Below are 16,985 nucleotides of genomic sequence, written 5' to 3'. Positions count from 1 at the left end.
TCTCCTAAAGAATCTAGAAAAGGAAGCACAAATTAAACCAAAACTATGCAAAAGGTAAGAAATAATAAATCCGAATAGAAATCAGTGAACAAGGGAAAATAATGGAGAGAACTTTAAAGATAAATAAAATTGACAAAACACTAGCTAGACTGATTAGTGAAAAAAAAAAGACGCAAATGATAAATATCAGAATGACAGAGGTGGCATCATCTAGATTCAACATATATTTAAATGATAAGATAATCTTCTGAGGAACTGTCTTCTAATAAATGCAACAAATTAGATAAAAGACAAAATTATTAAAAGATACAACCTACCAAAGTGTACTCAAAAAGAAACAACCTTAATAGTCTAATAACTATTTAAGACATTAAATTAGTAGTTAAAACTGTTCCCACAAAGAAAATTTTGGGCACAGAGTGCTTTACTGGTAACCTCTTCCAAACTGTTAAGGAAGAAATAGCACCAAGTTTATGTGAGATCTTTCAGAAAATTGAAAAAAAAGGAAAACTTCCGAACTCATTCTATGAATCCAGCATTTACCCTGCTGGTAAAATCAGAAAAAATCATTACAAAAAAAGAAACCTACAGAGTAATACCTTCTGTGAATATATATATATAATATTCTTAACAAGCTGTTAGCAAATTGAATCCAATAAAACATGAAAAAGAATCAAGCATCAGGGCCAACTGTGGTTTATCCCAGAAATGCAAATTTGGTTTAAAATTTGAAACGGAATCAACATAATTCATATTAACAAAATGAAAAATGTAAAGCATAGGCTCATTTCACAGATGCAAAATATATATTTGACAAACTCCAAACACTGTCCTAAATAAAAACTCACAGTTAACTAGGAAGTAAAAGGGAATTTTTAAAAAAACTCTATGAAAAACTTACAACTAACACAATATTTGATTTTGAGAGACCCAAGGTTCCCCCTTCCCCAAATTCAGGAGTCAGGCAAGGGTTTCTGCTCTCACTACTTCTTTTCAATATTACACTAGAGGACTCATTCAGGGCAGGAAGGCAAGAAAAAGAAATTAAATGTGTTCTACATGGGAACGGAAGAAATAAACTGTATTTACAGACAACATGATCTTCTATGTAGAAAATGAATCTCTACAAAAGATACAAGAACTAAGAAGATACTGGATATAAGACCAATATAAAAAAATTCAATTTTATTTCTACACACCAGCAATGTATAATTAGAAATTGAAGTAAAAACATTCTATTTGCAATAGCAACAAAAAATAGGAAATGGTAATAAATTGGACAAAAAACAGTGTGTCACAACTTAACACTACAACATGAGAGAAATTAAAGGCATATTGATGGTGAGACTCAATATTATTAAGATGTTAATTCACCCCAAATTGTTCATTAGAGTCAATACAGTTCTAATCAAAATCCCAGAGCACTCTTTTGTATAAACTGACAAGCTACTTTTGTATGGAACTACAAAAAAAAATTGTTTTTGAATATCAAGAACAATTTTGGAGAAAAAATGTTAGAGAACAGCTTCACTAGCAGTTCAGTTGGAAATGAGTGTCAAAAAACAAGTACATGGAGCTCTATCCTTCTCTGGTCTTTCTTAGGGTTTCTACAAAAGCCACCAGAATGTTAGGTGGACTCAGCTCTGCCTCTTTTCTGACGCAAAGGACTATGAGTGCAAAAATGCTGATGAAGCTGGCAGGGTTGGAATATTCATTACATAGAACCTTACCTGGTTTTATGAAATATGGCCTGAAAAGCTGGATCATAGTTTATTTAGCTCCTTAAGAAGTTAAAACTAAGCAACATCACTGGCCGCCTTGTAATGTAGAAGGTCACTGAACAAATTCTGCAGCACTCTTACAAGATCTAAGTAGTCTCTGAGTAGACTAGATAGCTGGATAACAAGAGTGTTTTCTATGCCAAATGTAAAAGGTGGGCACTTAATTTTGGAAAGAAGACCAAAGTTAGTATTTTTTTTATACCTATACAATCCAAGAGAATCAAATGGAAATTAATAGCTTTCATAAAAGTTATATAAAAGAAGTTGTACAGAACTTTAAATTCACAAAATTAAACTCATGTATTCCTTAAAGAAATTTTGAAGTATATTAACTGGACCTCCATTGAAAATAATTATTGAAATTGCTCCCAAGATAGCACTGTTATTTTATATTAATTACATAATATATGACTTATCCTATATTAATAAAACCACTGTGAGAAAATTGGGTATTGTAATAGGCATAGAGGTGAGAGTATTTCTATTACTACATAAGGCCAGTGAAGCTGCTTCTTTTCCTTCTCCAAGACAAAAAGTACTTTGGACTTCTACCACAGCACACCAATTTTTCTCTGTATTCATGGAACCCTTACCTGATAGCTAATACGTCTGTTAATTCTGGGGAAGAAAGTGTATTTTTCCTCTTGTTAGCTACAGGAATTCAAACACACAAAAAAAGCAATTTTGAAAAGAATCTAAATACGTTCTAAGGCAACAAAGAGGACTGAACACACAAGGGCAGAAGTCTCTGAGCAGGAGAGAAAAATCTCTGAACAAGGAAGGAGAGACCACACTGATTCCTTTCTTTCTTTCTTTTTTCAATATTCATTCTTGGCTAGGAACTTGCATAGTGTATCTGCTGAGCCCCAGAGGGAAGACGTTTAATTAGCAAGACGTTTTATGTGGGAGGAGTGAAGCACTTACAATCTTTGGAACACAGGAGACACAGAGTTCCTTGCATGGCTGGTCACAATCACCAGAGGTAAAGATTTATCAAAGAGACTATGAGCCCCACCAGAGAATTCTCCCTTTGGGAATGAAAGCTATATTGTCTATCTTTGAATTTAGAAGGAAAAATACCCTAAATCATTCCTGCATGAGAAAATTTCATACCCAGACTTATTTATTCTGGAAATTAATTTTGGTTGAATAAAATATATAGTCATAGAGAAAGATGGGTCATCATACACAGAAATGATGAAATAGGTGCATTTGGGAAAAGAGTCTCAGTTTTTATCATAATGTTTCACTCCTCATCCATGAGGACCCTGGGACCAAGGCAGTGTCTCCTGAGACAGCAAGCAAATTTTAAATTCTGCTATTTAAAAAGAGCTTATTTCTATAGCTCAATCTTCTTGTGGTTTCATCATTTTAAGACAAAAGAATCATCTACCCATCAAAGACTGAGTTTCTTCAAACCTTGAATTCTATCTTGCGGTCCAAAAACCTACTTTAAAAATTGGTACGTAGTAAAAATTGGCAAAAATCTCAGCATTTTTCATTATTGTGCACAGTCGGCTAACTATAATGTATTTATGGTCATAGATAGTTCTTATTTATTCTTCTTGAGCTTGGATTTAGCTGACCTTAGTCATGCACTCAAAATGCTATTAGACCACAAGCCAATAAAATGATTTCTCCATTAAACTTACTTAGAATTATGACTCCAAGTTGGAATATTGGAAGCATGCCATTATTCTCAGAGATTCAAAGGTGGAAATGTGCTGCTGATGTGATCCTGTAGAGAAAAGGCATCTTAGAAATTAGTGAAGAAATGCTCCTTTTCTATCAGAGATGTCCAATTCTCCTACCATTTCTTCATGCCTTTTTTTCTCTTTGAATATATAATGCGAGGGTCATCCAGTCAACTCAAAAAGAGAAAAGGAAAAAACTTTAAGGTGAGCTTGTGAAGAATAAAAATCCCAGAAACAGTTAAAAATTATTTCATACACCATATTTTTCTCTACTTTTAGAAACAAGTTTTTGTTTTTTTTATAACAAATATAAATATCCAGTTCTAGGACTTAGAGATACAGTCTAACCCTCTTCATGCAGTTCAGATTCCTCTTGGGTGTCTGAAAATGTACAGTAAGATGATTTGATCATTGTTTGCAGGGAGGACGATTGCTTAAATTCCTTCATAAGGAAATAATAAAATTAAGAATTAGAAATAAACAGGAGAAAGGAATGAAGAAAGTGATGGTTACCCTGCCCATTATTCCAGTAATTTGGAACCAGATTTCAAGTATGACCAGGGATATGGCCCAGGGTAGGACAGAGGAATGGGCACAGGGAATGCTCAGGGAATGCTGGACCATTCCCGGAACCCAGACGGACAATTCTGCTGCTGAGGAAAGAGCTTTAGGAAGGTCATTTTTCTCGCAGCCATCCAGGTTGAAGTTTTCTTTAGAAATTTCTATTTATTCTGAATGACTCTCTGGTGATCAAAAAGACATTCTGTATGTTTGAAAGTGTGCGTGCTTGTCTATAGGTGTGTCAGAGAGAAAATGCCAGATGCCTGAAAAAAGGCTTGCCGCCTTGTGCATATTACAAATGAGTGTATATCATTTCTAACTCTACAGAAAAGAATACAAACTTTACTCCTTTTCTCTAGCTTGCTGCTTTTATTTTTCACTGTAATAAGGGAGCCACCATGCTTTTTTTTAAAGACCCATGTTCATGCAAGACAGCTGTGTAATGCTTGTGTTTGCCATGAAAGAAAATGTGCCTACACAATTCTTTTGAAGGATGTTCACAGTCAATGCTAGATTTGCTTTCCTACCTTGAGAGAAAGAGCCCAGCTACGGAAAGAAATGAGGAACGTGAGCCTCGTGACCATGTTTGTCCTCATGGGCCGTCCCCATGACCCCTCACTGGACACCGTCTTCTTGGGCATCTTCCTGGTCTTCTACCTGCTCACTGTGGTGGGCAACCTCCTCATCCTGCTGGTCATCAGTGTGGATTCCCACCTCCACACCCCCATGTACTTCTTCCTGACCAACCTGTCCTTCATTGACATGTGGTTCTCCACTGTCACTGTGCCCAAAATGATGATGACCTTGGCCTCCCCAGGAGGCCGGGCCATCTCGTTTTGCAGCTGCGTGGCCCAGCTCTATTCCTTCCATTTCCTGGGGAGCACCGAGTGTTTCCTCTACACGGTCATGGCCTATGACCGCTACCTGGCCATCAGCCACCCGCTCAGGTACGCAGACTTGATGAGTGGGAGAAGGTGTGCCGCCCTGGCCACCAGCGTTTGGCTCATTGGCTCCCTGCACTCTGCTCTCCAGACCACCCTGACTTTCCGCCTGCCCTACTGTGGGCCCAACCAGATCCAGCATTACTTCTGCGATGCTCCACCCATCCTCAAGCTGGCCTGTGCAGACACCTCGGCCAACGAGATGGTGGTCTTTGTCAACATTGGGGTCGTGGCCTCGGGCTGCTTCCTCCTGATAGCGCTGTCCTATGTGTCCATTGTCTGCTCCATCCTGAAGATCCGCACCTCAGAGAGGAGATGCAGAGCCTTTCAGACCTGCGCCTCCCACTGCATTGTGGTCCTGTGCTTCTTTGGTCCTGGTACTTTCATTTACTTGAGGCCAGGCTCCAAGGATGCTGTGGATGGGGTTGTGGCAGTTTTCTACACTGTACTGACACCTCTTCTGAACCCTGTTGTGTACACCCTGAGGAACAAGGAGGTGAAGAAAGCTCTGCTCAAGCTGAAAAGTGGATTAGTATTCACCCAGAGTAAATAGTCAAGAAATTCCAGATAAAACTAATTTCTTTTATTTGTAAACAAATTATATCACCCACATGAACTTTGTACTTTTAAGGAGCTTTTCCATTGTTATTTTTTAAATTTTATTATAGAAGATGTAGGCTTATAGAAACATCATGCATAAAATGCAGAGTTGCCATATACCACCCTATTATTTAATACTTTGGATTAGTGTGGAATATTTGTTGCAATTGATATAAGAATATTTTATAATTGAAATATTAACTATAGTCCATTGTTTATCTTAGGGTTCTTAGTTTGTGTTACACAGTCCTATGGAATTTTTTAAAATTTATTCTAGTAACATATATACAGTCCAAAAGTTTGCCTTTTAATCACATTCAAATATATATTTCAGTGCTGTTTAATTATTTTCACAATGTCACATTACCATCACCATCATCCATTACCAAAACGTTTCCATCTTCCCAAAGAGAAAGTTTGTACAATTTAAACATTAACTCCCCATTTCCTACTCCCACCCTGGCTCCTGATAACCTATATTCCAGTTTCTGACTCTATGAATTTGCTTATCCTAATTGTTTAATATTCATAGATCATATATGTCCTTTTCTGTCTGGCTTATTTCACTCAACATTATGTCTTCAAGGTTCATCCATGTAGTCACTTGTATCAAGACTTTATTCCTTGGCAGCAGACTTGTTCCAGTGGTTAGGGCGTCCGTCTACAACATGGGAGGTCCACAGTTCAAACCCCGGGCCTCCTTGGCCCGAGTGGAGCTGGTCCATGTGCGGTGCTGATGCGCGCAAGGAGTGCCTTTGCCATGCAGGGGCTTCCCCCATGTAGGGGAGCCCCACGTGTAGGTAGTGTGCCCCGTAAGGAGAGCCGCCCAGTGCCAAAGAAAGTGCAAATGCAGATTCCCATACCTCTGACAACAGAAGCGGACAACAGAAGCAGACAAAGAAGACTGCAGTGGGTGGACACAGAGAACAGACAACCGGGGTTGGGGGGAAAGGGGAGAGAAATAAATAAATAAATAAATCTTAAAAAAGAAAAAGACTTTATTCCTTTTTACAGCAGAAAAATATTACAATTCTATACCATATTTTACTTATCTGTCAATTGATGGATATGTGGGTTCCTTCCATCTTTGGCAACTGTAAGCAGTGCTGCGAGGAAAATCAGTGTGCAAGTATCTGTTTCAGTCCTGCTTTCAATTTTGGATGTATCCACCAAGAAGGCAGATTGCTGGGTCATCTGGTAATTCTGTACTTAGTAATTCTTTACTTAACTTTCTAAGGAACTGCCAAACTCTCTTCCACAGCATTACATTCCCAATAACAATGATAGAGTGTTCCTCTATCTTTCCATCCTCTCCAACACTTGCAATTTTTGTTTTTTATTTATAATCAAATTAAAACATCAACCTGAAAGATATACTTTGAAGGAGCATTTCAATTACCCAATATTAAAATTAATGAAATTTACATTTTTTCCCTCACAGTGCCTAACAAAATCCCAATAAAAGCATCAATTTAAATAATGACAATCTAAGATGAAGGTTAATAATCTAATCTTTCTTTATATTCTACCAAGTAAATCACTACAGAAATAATTAGTTTTACTTATTGTATAAATATTGTCCAAAACTATCCAGTTTATTTTGTGCAATTTCAGTCAAAGCTCTATTAAAAGCACTTCCCATTTTTAAACACTTCTATATCGAAAAAGTCATGTAATATTCACAATTCATTATGTAAGTATCCATAAGCAGAAGTTACATGTTAGAATGGACTAAACAGAAAATGTGCTTGAGTCTCAGGAAGAATGGTTTTATTTGCATTTATAATATAATGAAATACTGTAAAACCTTTCATTTATTTTTTTACTTTGGTTTTCATGGTTTTCAAATTTAAGTTCTGTACATTTACGAATTGTATACACTATTTAGTCACTGATCTTAACTATTTCCACTTTCCCTCTGTTTTTACAGAGCTCCTCATTTCTAATCCTAAAGGCAAAGCTCTTATTTTCAGCAACCTTAAAATTATTTTTATAAGTAGACAAGGGACAAATGTTAGATATGAAAAACAAGCAAATAACCTTAGAGTCAAAAATATACAGTCATAAGTTACTGAAGATATTTTCCATTTTCAGAGCAAGATCCTAGTGAGTTCATCCCATGTGATTGCACTGTGACTGGCTGTCATAACTTGTAATTCACATGTGTTAGACTTATAGTAAAGAATGGACTTGCAACACCATCTAATATATAGTAGGATATCGTGGGGGTTGGTTCCTGGGGAGGTAAGGCTTTGGCCCTGAACCTCACAGGTGGTCATCCAAATGTATCGGTATACTGAAAGTGTACATTAATTTCTCTAAAAATAAATGTTAAATTCTAAATACATATCATAAATGCAAAGAATGACACCGATGCCTACCATACCAGATGGAGGAGAAAAAAAAACAAGGCTTGCTGCCAGAACTGAAAAGGACTTCTCAGTCTCCTTAGACTTGCAGCAGCTGCATTTTGGAGATGCTTTAGCAAGAATCTCCCTTCTGTGGTACTTTGGTATATCGTACACTAAGTGAGCTGGAGCTATGCTGAGAATAAAATTGGACTAACTATGAAGGCATGACCTACACAAACTGTGAAACAGTCATCCATCGAAGAGTTTAATTGTTGGCATTCAGCCTTATGAACCAAACTAGTATGGGTCCATTATGTAAACCAACTCATTTTACAAAGGAGAAAGCTGAGATACAGATAGATCAAAATTATTTGCCGATTGGGCTCATTTGAATTTTTTCCAATTCCTTATAACATATCACTATTTCATCTAAGTCACAATTAGACAAAATGTTACGGATCATTTACTGTATTTTAAAGCAAATGATAAACAAAAGATGCACAAAAAGAACAAAGTCTGAATTCACAGGCAAAGTCTGGTTGTAGAGAAAGACTAATGTAGCACTGTACATTGTGAGAAGTGTAATTGGTGCCCAAGGAGAAAGCCATTATTAGTTTTAACATAAAAATTGATTGGACTATTCAAAATACTATGAACATCTGTATTTTTAAAACATTGAAAGTCTTCCATTTTTAAGAACAGATATAAGGTAAATACTTTTCAATTGAAATTTTTTTAAATAATTATAGATTCACACAAATTTATAAGAAATAATACAAAGAGATTCCTTATGTAAGTTGCCCAGATTCTCCCAATAGTAACATTTGGACATTGACACAGTCCACAGATCTTGTACTGGCTTCCACAATTTTACTTATATTTCTGTGTGTCTTTGTTGTGAGAGGGGGGTGGGGTCAGCCTGTGAGTGTCCATATGTGTGTGTGTTAAGTTCTGTATAAATTTTACCACCAGTGTAGGTTTATGTATCCAGCATCACAGTCAAGATATAGAACAGCTCCACTACATAAGGATCTGTTGTGTAATGCTTGTCTTCTTTTAAACTAATATGAAAACCACTGCATAAGGCTGTCAAATATTAGATAAACCAACTTTTGGAAAAATTTGTTTGTTTTATGTTTTTGGTTTTTTGGTTTGTATGTTTGGTTTATGACCCAGCCCGCAGGTCAAACGAACTGGCACCTGAAAGAGGGAGTGGGAATTGGGGGACAAGAGGCGAGAGAAACGGAGACAAGACAGGATTCTGATCAAGTCTCCATTTATTGAGGGTAGAGCATCAGAATATATACTAAGGGGAGGGTATTAGCAGGGGGTGATAGGCTGATGAAGCAGCTCTTCCATATAAGGCAATAAAATGCTGTTACACCACTTGCTATAGGTTGCGAGTCTTCAATGCTGGTCATGGCTTCAACATCTTGTTGCACAGGCATGACACTTTTTGCCCGGGAAACTGGGGAAAGGGGAAGAAGAAGGCGGAAGCACAGGGGTGGAGTAGGCGTAGTTATGAAAACCGCCATGTTGCTGGAGACCGCAAATGCACGTAGCTCCGGGCGGCTCCCCACAGGTTTACATGGTTTACACTCTTTTTTTTCCCTTTCAGGGATGATGGAATTTTACAACATGAATTCACTTATTTATTTAATAAATAAATATGTACTGAGTGGCTATTATGGGCTCTGCAATGTCAGTGCACAAGGAGCTTATCATTCCCATACAAAAAGAAACATGGGAAAGGTATGTAAGAAGAAGAATTAGAAAAAATAGGCAAATCATTAAGGAGTTTGTCTACTACACTAGGAAGATGAGTTGTAATCTTGCAAATTTGGGAGAATTATTAGCTGAATGACAAATAGTAACAAATGTATTAGAAGCTAAAGTTGATGGAGAAATTTTCTAAAGGTACGCTTTAGAAAATTTAGGCAATTGTGCTACAGCTCAGCAAAATAGAAAATGTGATAAGGGTATGCTCTTAGGGTAGAATGAAAAGTCTAACTTTGGAAAAGTTTGAATTAAGCACCTATGGAAGTTTCAGGTAAAATTATTTGTTTGGCAGTGAAGCTAAGGCCCATGAAGTTAAGCAATCAAGAAGACTTATCACTACATACTCACTTTGTGCTAGCTACTAAACTTCTGTTTCTTAAATATGAAGAAAGAGACTTCTATTCAGTGGGTAGCAAAAAGAAGACCCAGATCTAGGAGAAGCCACCACTCTTCCTATATTTTCAAAGTAAGCGCAAGGATGGTAGCTTTTGGGAAATGTATTCAAATCTGTTATTGAACCTTTTTAAAAGAATTATTTCTCACAATAACACACAAAGTCCTTTATGAAGGCTGTAAATTTAAAGAGGCCCAGAGATAGCACTTAGAAAAGAAGCTACTCCTCACTGGCATGGTCCTAGGAGAAATTCCAAGGGAAAATAGGGCCAATACTATTGCTCTTCCCATTCTCTAATGCTATAAAACCACCAGGAGGTGAGAAGAAAGTGCATCAAGGAGATATCTGAAGGGGATTAGAAGGAAATGTGTTCCCAGAAGCAATAATTTTGATTTTTAAAAAAATCAACTAGAGTGTTTGGAGGATGAAGTTTCACATAGTAGGCACAGAAACATGTAACTTCTATGTATAAATAAATGGGAAGAAAAGCTGTGATGGATTTGTCTTACTAATGAAAAGAAATTTTGTGTTCCCATTTCATGAATTACATTGATAGAAGGTAATTAATTTAAGATGTAAGTTAGGAGGTAACTTATGAGGTATATTTCTGAAGTAAAACTTTTTAGGAACAAACTCAAAATATAAAATTTATACAATAAGACATTTAAATTCAATGATCTAAACTGCTCTCTTAAGAAGTTAGAAAAAGAGAAAATTATACTCAAAATAAAAAGAATGAAGGAAATAATACAGTTATGAGCAGAACTCAGTAAAATAGAAAGCAGTACAATAGACAAAGTCAAACTATACACTAGTTCTTTGATGCAATCAATAAATTGATAAACCTCTACCCAGAATGATCAAGAGAAAGAGGAAAGACTACCAATATCAGAAGTAACAGAATAATATCAGGACAGATGTCACAGACATTGAAAGGACATTAAGGGTATATTACAGACAATTTTATACAAATAAAATTGACAATTTAGATGAAATAGACAAATTTATTGAAAGACACAAATTACAAAAAAAGATTCAAGAAAAATAGAAAATATCTGAATAGCCATAAAGTAATTTTATAATAGAGATAGTAATTTAAAACCTTCCAAAAAACAACAAACAAGAAAAAAAATCCCAGAAACAGTTAATTTTTCTTGTGTGTTCTATCAAATATTTAAGGAATAATAACAGCAATCCCTCACAAAGTATTTCAGGAAGAGATAAGAGAAAAAGATATCACAAAAAAAGACAATACAATATTCCTCATGAAAAGTATAATACACCAAGACCAATAATTGTTGACTGTGGAGAGCAAGGTTGGGTTTACATTCAAATATAAATGGATTTTACCACATTAAGAGAATAAAAAAGAAATGCCATATCATAAACTGTATGCAGAAAAAACATTAGTAAAATTTTAACATCCATTCTTGATAATATCCACAGAACATCAAAAAGAGGGAAAGAAACTTTCCCAGTCTTCTAAAGGGTGGCTACAAACAAAACTTACAGCAAGAATAATAACTTAATAGCTGCTTTCCCCTTAATGTCAGGAATAAAGACAAGAGAATGTTCACTCTTACCATTTTTACTTAACATTGTACTTGAGGATCCAGCCAATACAATAGCAAGAAAAATATAAGAAAGACGTGAAAATGAGAAGAAAACACATTTGTATTTATTTATAACAAAAATATTCCTTAATGTAGAAAATCTTAAGGAACCTAAATAAAAGTTACTAGAACTAAAAGGTGAATTTCATGTAGTCATGGGGTACTAGATGTATATTTAAAAATCCATTGTACTTCTCTAGGATGTCTACAAATTAGAAACTTCAATTAAAACATTTCCAATGGAAAAAAAAACATAAAATGCTAAGAAATAAACTGAACATAATAAATGGAATAGCTGTGCACTACAAATAACAAAGAGATATACTGTGTCCCAAATTTTCCTCACATTGCAATTAAACAACTCAAAATACAGATTGGTTTTGGCTGGAAAATGTGAATTTGGGACAAACCCAAACCTTTCTTATTTGTATGCCTAATTTTCATTATCTTCAGATGGGGAATCACTTCACTACCTAATCTGTGTCAGATGCCATGTGGGGTCCTGTGACACCTTTTTTATAATTTTCTGACATTCTGAAATTCACCAATTTACTTGTATTTCCCATTAGATTCTGAGTACATGAAACATAAAACTGTCTTGAAGCTTGGTATCTTTCATGTCTGAAATAGAGTAGCCACTTAAAATTGTTGAAGGAAATATTGCATTGATTAATTAATTGAGAAAGCAAGACTAAACTGATGAATGAATATCAGCATTGGGATCATTTAAAAAGTCACCCCGCTCATTCACGATTTGAGCTGAAATTTTCTTGTTTAAGCTATTTATTCTTGTAAGTTAATTTCAACTATGAGTTAACTCACACACATTGTGAAAATAGCCATACAATATTTAAGAAATATAATAACAGGAGAGTGACAACAGCAATAATGAGCCTTTGTGGATAACATCTCAGTTCAGTGCTCCAGAGATGCTATTTTGGGGAGAAAACCCAGAAAGTAGATCAAAATGTAATACAAAGTGATAAAAGATTTGCCCAAATTTCCTAATTCCCTTTATGGAATGACAACATCAATTCTGATTTATTATTTTTAATTTTTAAAATTAAAATTAATTTTTAATTTAATCAGTGCTAATAGGTGCTCACACATAATACTGATACCTCGAAGTATTTACAAAATGAGGTTGTGCAAATTAATAGTTGATAATGCATGTAAATGATTCATTATTGAACTATTGCAATTACTCAACATTTCTCTATATTTTCCTGAGTTTTCACTAATGTTTCATGTCATCCTATCCTCCTCTATTTCTCTCTTCTCTTACCTCTTTTTCAATTCCATGAAGAAGAAATGTTTTAGGAAGGATTTTGAATGACCCTTGGAATGTCAGATCCCTCTTTTGGGGGGACAGTGATGGTATATAAGGAAAGGGACACATAAAGGAGTTAGAAAGGAGAAAAACAGTTTTGACTTAGACATAGAGAATTTGATATAATACTTTTGCTCCAGCTATGAGGAACTAGCAATCTAAAATTATTATGAGCTGTAACCAAGGAGGTAGGAACTTCCTGGATAGATATGGAAGACATCTATGCAGGTGTGACATTTTAAATTATGAGTGTGGATCAGCGTTTGGGTCCCTCAAAAAGTAAGTAAACTTATTTATGGGTATGAAAAGAGCTCAGCAGCCTAAAGAAGAAGCGTCTAAAGAAAACAGACCAAGATTCCTAAAGGTGGATTGCTATAATGGTAAGACAGTATTTTTCCTTTAGAAGTCAATGGCTTACTATGGAGACAAAAGAGTAAAGACATAGGATAATGCAGTTTGATGAACTATGGAAGAGGGTCCATGGGACAGCCTCAGGTTTAGAATCTAACTCAGGTACAGGTAAAGGAGTACGTAAGGTGAAGTCATAGTCTTTGGAAAAATATAATTTATTAAAATACTAAATTTGCTATAATTATACAGAATATATGCACCTACACAGGAATCTGACTTATTTCAATGATTATTGATACATGTTTATCTTGCCTGCTCCCCCAAAGGCATAGAAGTTTCCTTAAATTTTAGTGATACAATATAATGCAGAGGTTAACGACATGGGCTTTGGTATCAGATAGTCTGGGACTAAACCTTGACCATATTTATTCTAACTGTGTGACTCTGAGTAAGTAAAGTAACCTTCCTCAGTTTTCTCATATCTTATACTAACAGTACGTGTTACAGGAATAAACCTTGTAAAGTGTCTCATATATTACAAGATTAAAAAATGTTTACTACTTTGACTTCTGGAGCATGATGGAATGAATAAATTCAGTATGATTGCAATACTACATATATTTTATTTTAACGTCCTTGAAAATTATTATAATAAATATGGGAATAGCTAATTCACTGAGTAGTGAAACAGAAGAATATAATTACACTGTCAGTAAAGATGTTAATTACTACAGTAAACTATTATCAGTGATTTAAAGAAAGCTTAATTGACGCATTTCAAAACTACTACCTTAATGCTAGAGTATAACTTAAATAAATGGGAAAGGCATAAATTTTGAGAATCAGGCTATCTGGCTGGTAGTTTCCAGTTTTACTAATAAACCTCTATTAAGAATTTACTATGAATCAGCATCACTCAATGCATCTTAACTTCTATTAACTAATTTAATACCCACAATGGTATTTTGAGAAAGAATCTTTCACAGATGTGGAAATTATGGGACAGAGCACAAAAGGATTTCTAACCTTATATGAATCAGCATTTGTTTTCTTTTGCATACAATTCTAGCATTTATCCATTACATGTGTATGCCCACCATTGGATAGGAAAGTATACAGTTTTTATGGTGTTATTGAGTAAGAGTTTTGTCTTTAGAGTTTTGCCTTTATTAGATTTTATTTTTTTAATGTGTAAAATAAAGACGTTCAAAGGCCATAATAACAAGTTAATCATATTTTCATTTTTCTATATTCTAAGTAGGAAACATCAGTGGATCCAGGCCATAATGTGGAGCGTCCCAGCCTCACAGCAGATTGTAGCTCACTGTAGCTGAATTTCCAAAATGCTAAGTGGGTGAGAGAAGGAGCTGTCTGCCCTGCATGAACATCCACCAGCCTCTGCAGTAAAAGGATCCCAAACAGGACTTCTCTGAGCTGAGGATGGGAATCTGGTTAAGTAGAAAGGAAATTCAAGGTTAAAGTGTGTGAAGGAGACTAAGGGTATCTGCTCTTAATTTAACTTCCTCCTGATTCCATTCAACAAACCTAGGAAATATGCAAGGTGCTGTTTGTTCAGTTACTAAAGGAGCATGTCAGTGTCAGAGCTGATCCAGGCACTCCTGGCTAAAGAAATAAGGCTGTTCAGAAGTTTAGAACTTTTTCAATGTGTAAGTATTAATAGGACCAAGATGCCCTAGGGAAGAGGACTTTGGGGTCCTCAAACACATTTATATACGTGCAACCAGAGAAAGAGTTGAGAAGGCAGTTACAAAGGTGAAGCCTTGAATAAGAAACCACTAGAAAGGGTTGCTATTCTTGTAGAGAATCCCCATAGTTGTAAATTTCCAAGTTCATGTCCACAAAAAACTGAATATAAAAGTATATTATAAATTTAGTGATATGTATCTAAGACACAATCAGATTTTTTAAAATTTTAAATACAATCAACATTGCAGAGAAATCAGTGGTAGATCAGAAAAATTTAATTGTGATTTAAAAATTCCTTGATAAATCTGTGAAAGAACTATTCCTAAGTAGGAGGTGTTGAATATTTAACACTAAAACTATACATGCAATAAATTTATGGTTGATGAATAAATTATATTTCTAATTGGGAATAAATGAGTATTATCTACAGTCTGCTGTTTATTATATTACTCTGAGAACATGTGGATTTGTCTTTAAGTTTCAGCAGAGCTTTCTTCACTTCCTTGTTCCTCGGTGTACACAACAGGGTTCAGAAGAGGTGTCAGTACAGCGTAGAAAACTGATGCAGCCTCATCCATAGCATTTTTAGAGCCTGACTTCAAGTACAGGAAAGCAGTGGGAACAAAGAAGCACAGGACCACAATGCAGTGGGAGGCGCAGGTCTGAAATGTTCGGCATCTCCCCTCTGAGGTGCGGATCCTCAGGATGGAGCAGACAATGGACACATAGGACAGCGCTATCAGGAGGAAGCAGCCCGAGGCCACTACCCCGGTGTTGACAAAAATCACCATCTCTTTGGCCGAGGTGTCTGCACAGGCCAGCTTGAGGATGGGCAAAGCGTCGCAGAAGTAATGCTGGATCTGGTTGGGCCCACAGTAGGGCAAGTGGAAGGTCAGGGTGGTTTGGAGAGCAGAGTGCTCTCCAAGTGCAGGTGGCCAGGGTGGCACACCTTCTCCCACTCATCAGGCTTGGGTACCTGAGCGGGTGACTGACGGCCAGGTAGCAGTCATAGCCCATGACTGTGTAGAGGAAACACTCAGTGCTCCCCAGGAAGTGGCAGAAATAGAGCTTGGCCACGCAGCTGCGGAAGGAGATGGCCCTGCCTTCTAGGGAGGCCAAGGTCATCATCATTTTGGGCACAGTGACAGTGGAGAACCACATGTCAATGAAGGACAGGTTGGTCAGGAAGAAGTACATGGGGGTGTGGAGGTGGGAATCCACGCTGATGACCAGCAGGATGAGGAGGTTGCCCACCACAGTGAGCAGGTAGAAGACCAGGAAGATGCCCAAGAGGGCAGTGTCCAGTGTGGCGTCATTGTGAAGGCCCCTGAGGATGAACACTGTCACACTGCTAACGTCCCTCATTTCTTCTCACCCTTGGTGTCTTTCCCTATGGGGATATAAATCACCCAACATTTAATTGAAAACTGAGAACCTTTCTTCTCCATGGCAAGCCCATCCTCCTTGGTAGATAATTCTAGGGTTAAACTGGACTCTACTTGTTTAAAAAACCTTCTATGAAAAAGCTGATGGTATAATTGCGCACTCTCTCTCTCCTCTGTCCTCTCCTTCCCTCCTTTTCCCCCTCTCTATTTTTCTCAGACATAAACACACTCTCTCTCTCTATTATGCACATACACAAAGAGACACACAGATATATGCAAAAGAAAGTAACAGACACCCAGTGTATTAGTTTTCTATTGCTGTGTAATAAATTACTCCAAACAAAGTGACCTAAAACGAGGGAAACCTATTATCTCACAGTTTCTGTAGGGCACACCAGCTGGATCCTCTACTCAGCATTTCACAAGATCTAAATCAAGGTGTCAGCCTGGCTGCAGTCTCACCTGAGGCTTGGGATCCGCTCCCAGGCTTATCCAGGT

At 36.5% G+C, this 16,985-nt stretch overlaps 1 protein-coding gene and 1 pseudogene across 1 annotated transcript; one reads left to right on the top strand and one right to left on the bottom strand.

Annotated features, from left to right (window-relative positions):
- The first annotated feature begins 4,594 nt into the window (after nucleotides 1-4,594).
- Nucleotides 4,595-5,530, top strand: LOC101415113 (olfactory receptor 10G7-like). The gene has a single exon (XM_004459549.2). It carries the CDS (start codon nucleotides 4,595-4,597, stop codon nucleotides 5,528-5,530), a length of 936 nt encoding a protein of 311 aa, XP_004459606.2.
- Nucleotides 5,531-15,526: 9,996 nt separating this feature from the next.
- On the bottom strand, nucleotides 15,527-16,467 carry LOC131276275 (olfactory receptor 10G9-like; annotated as a pseudogene).
- Between the last annotated feature and the right edge of the window lie 518 nt (nucleotides 16,468-16,985).

This window comes from Dasypus novemcinctus, chromosome 27, assembly GCF_030445035.2.
Source record: "Dasypus novemcinctus isolate mDasNov1 chromosome 27, mDasNov1.1.hap2, whole genome shotgun sequence".
NCBI classification, from domain to species: Eukaryota; Metazoa; Chordata; class Mammalia; order Cingulata; family Dasypodidae; genus Dasypus; species Dasypus novemcinctus.
Note: the sequence above shows the minus strand (reverse complement) of the source record. Positions and strands in the feature narration are given on the sequence as shown.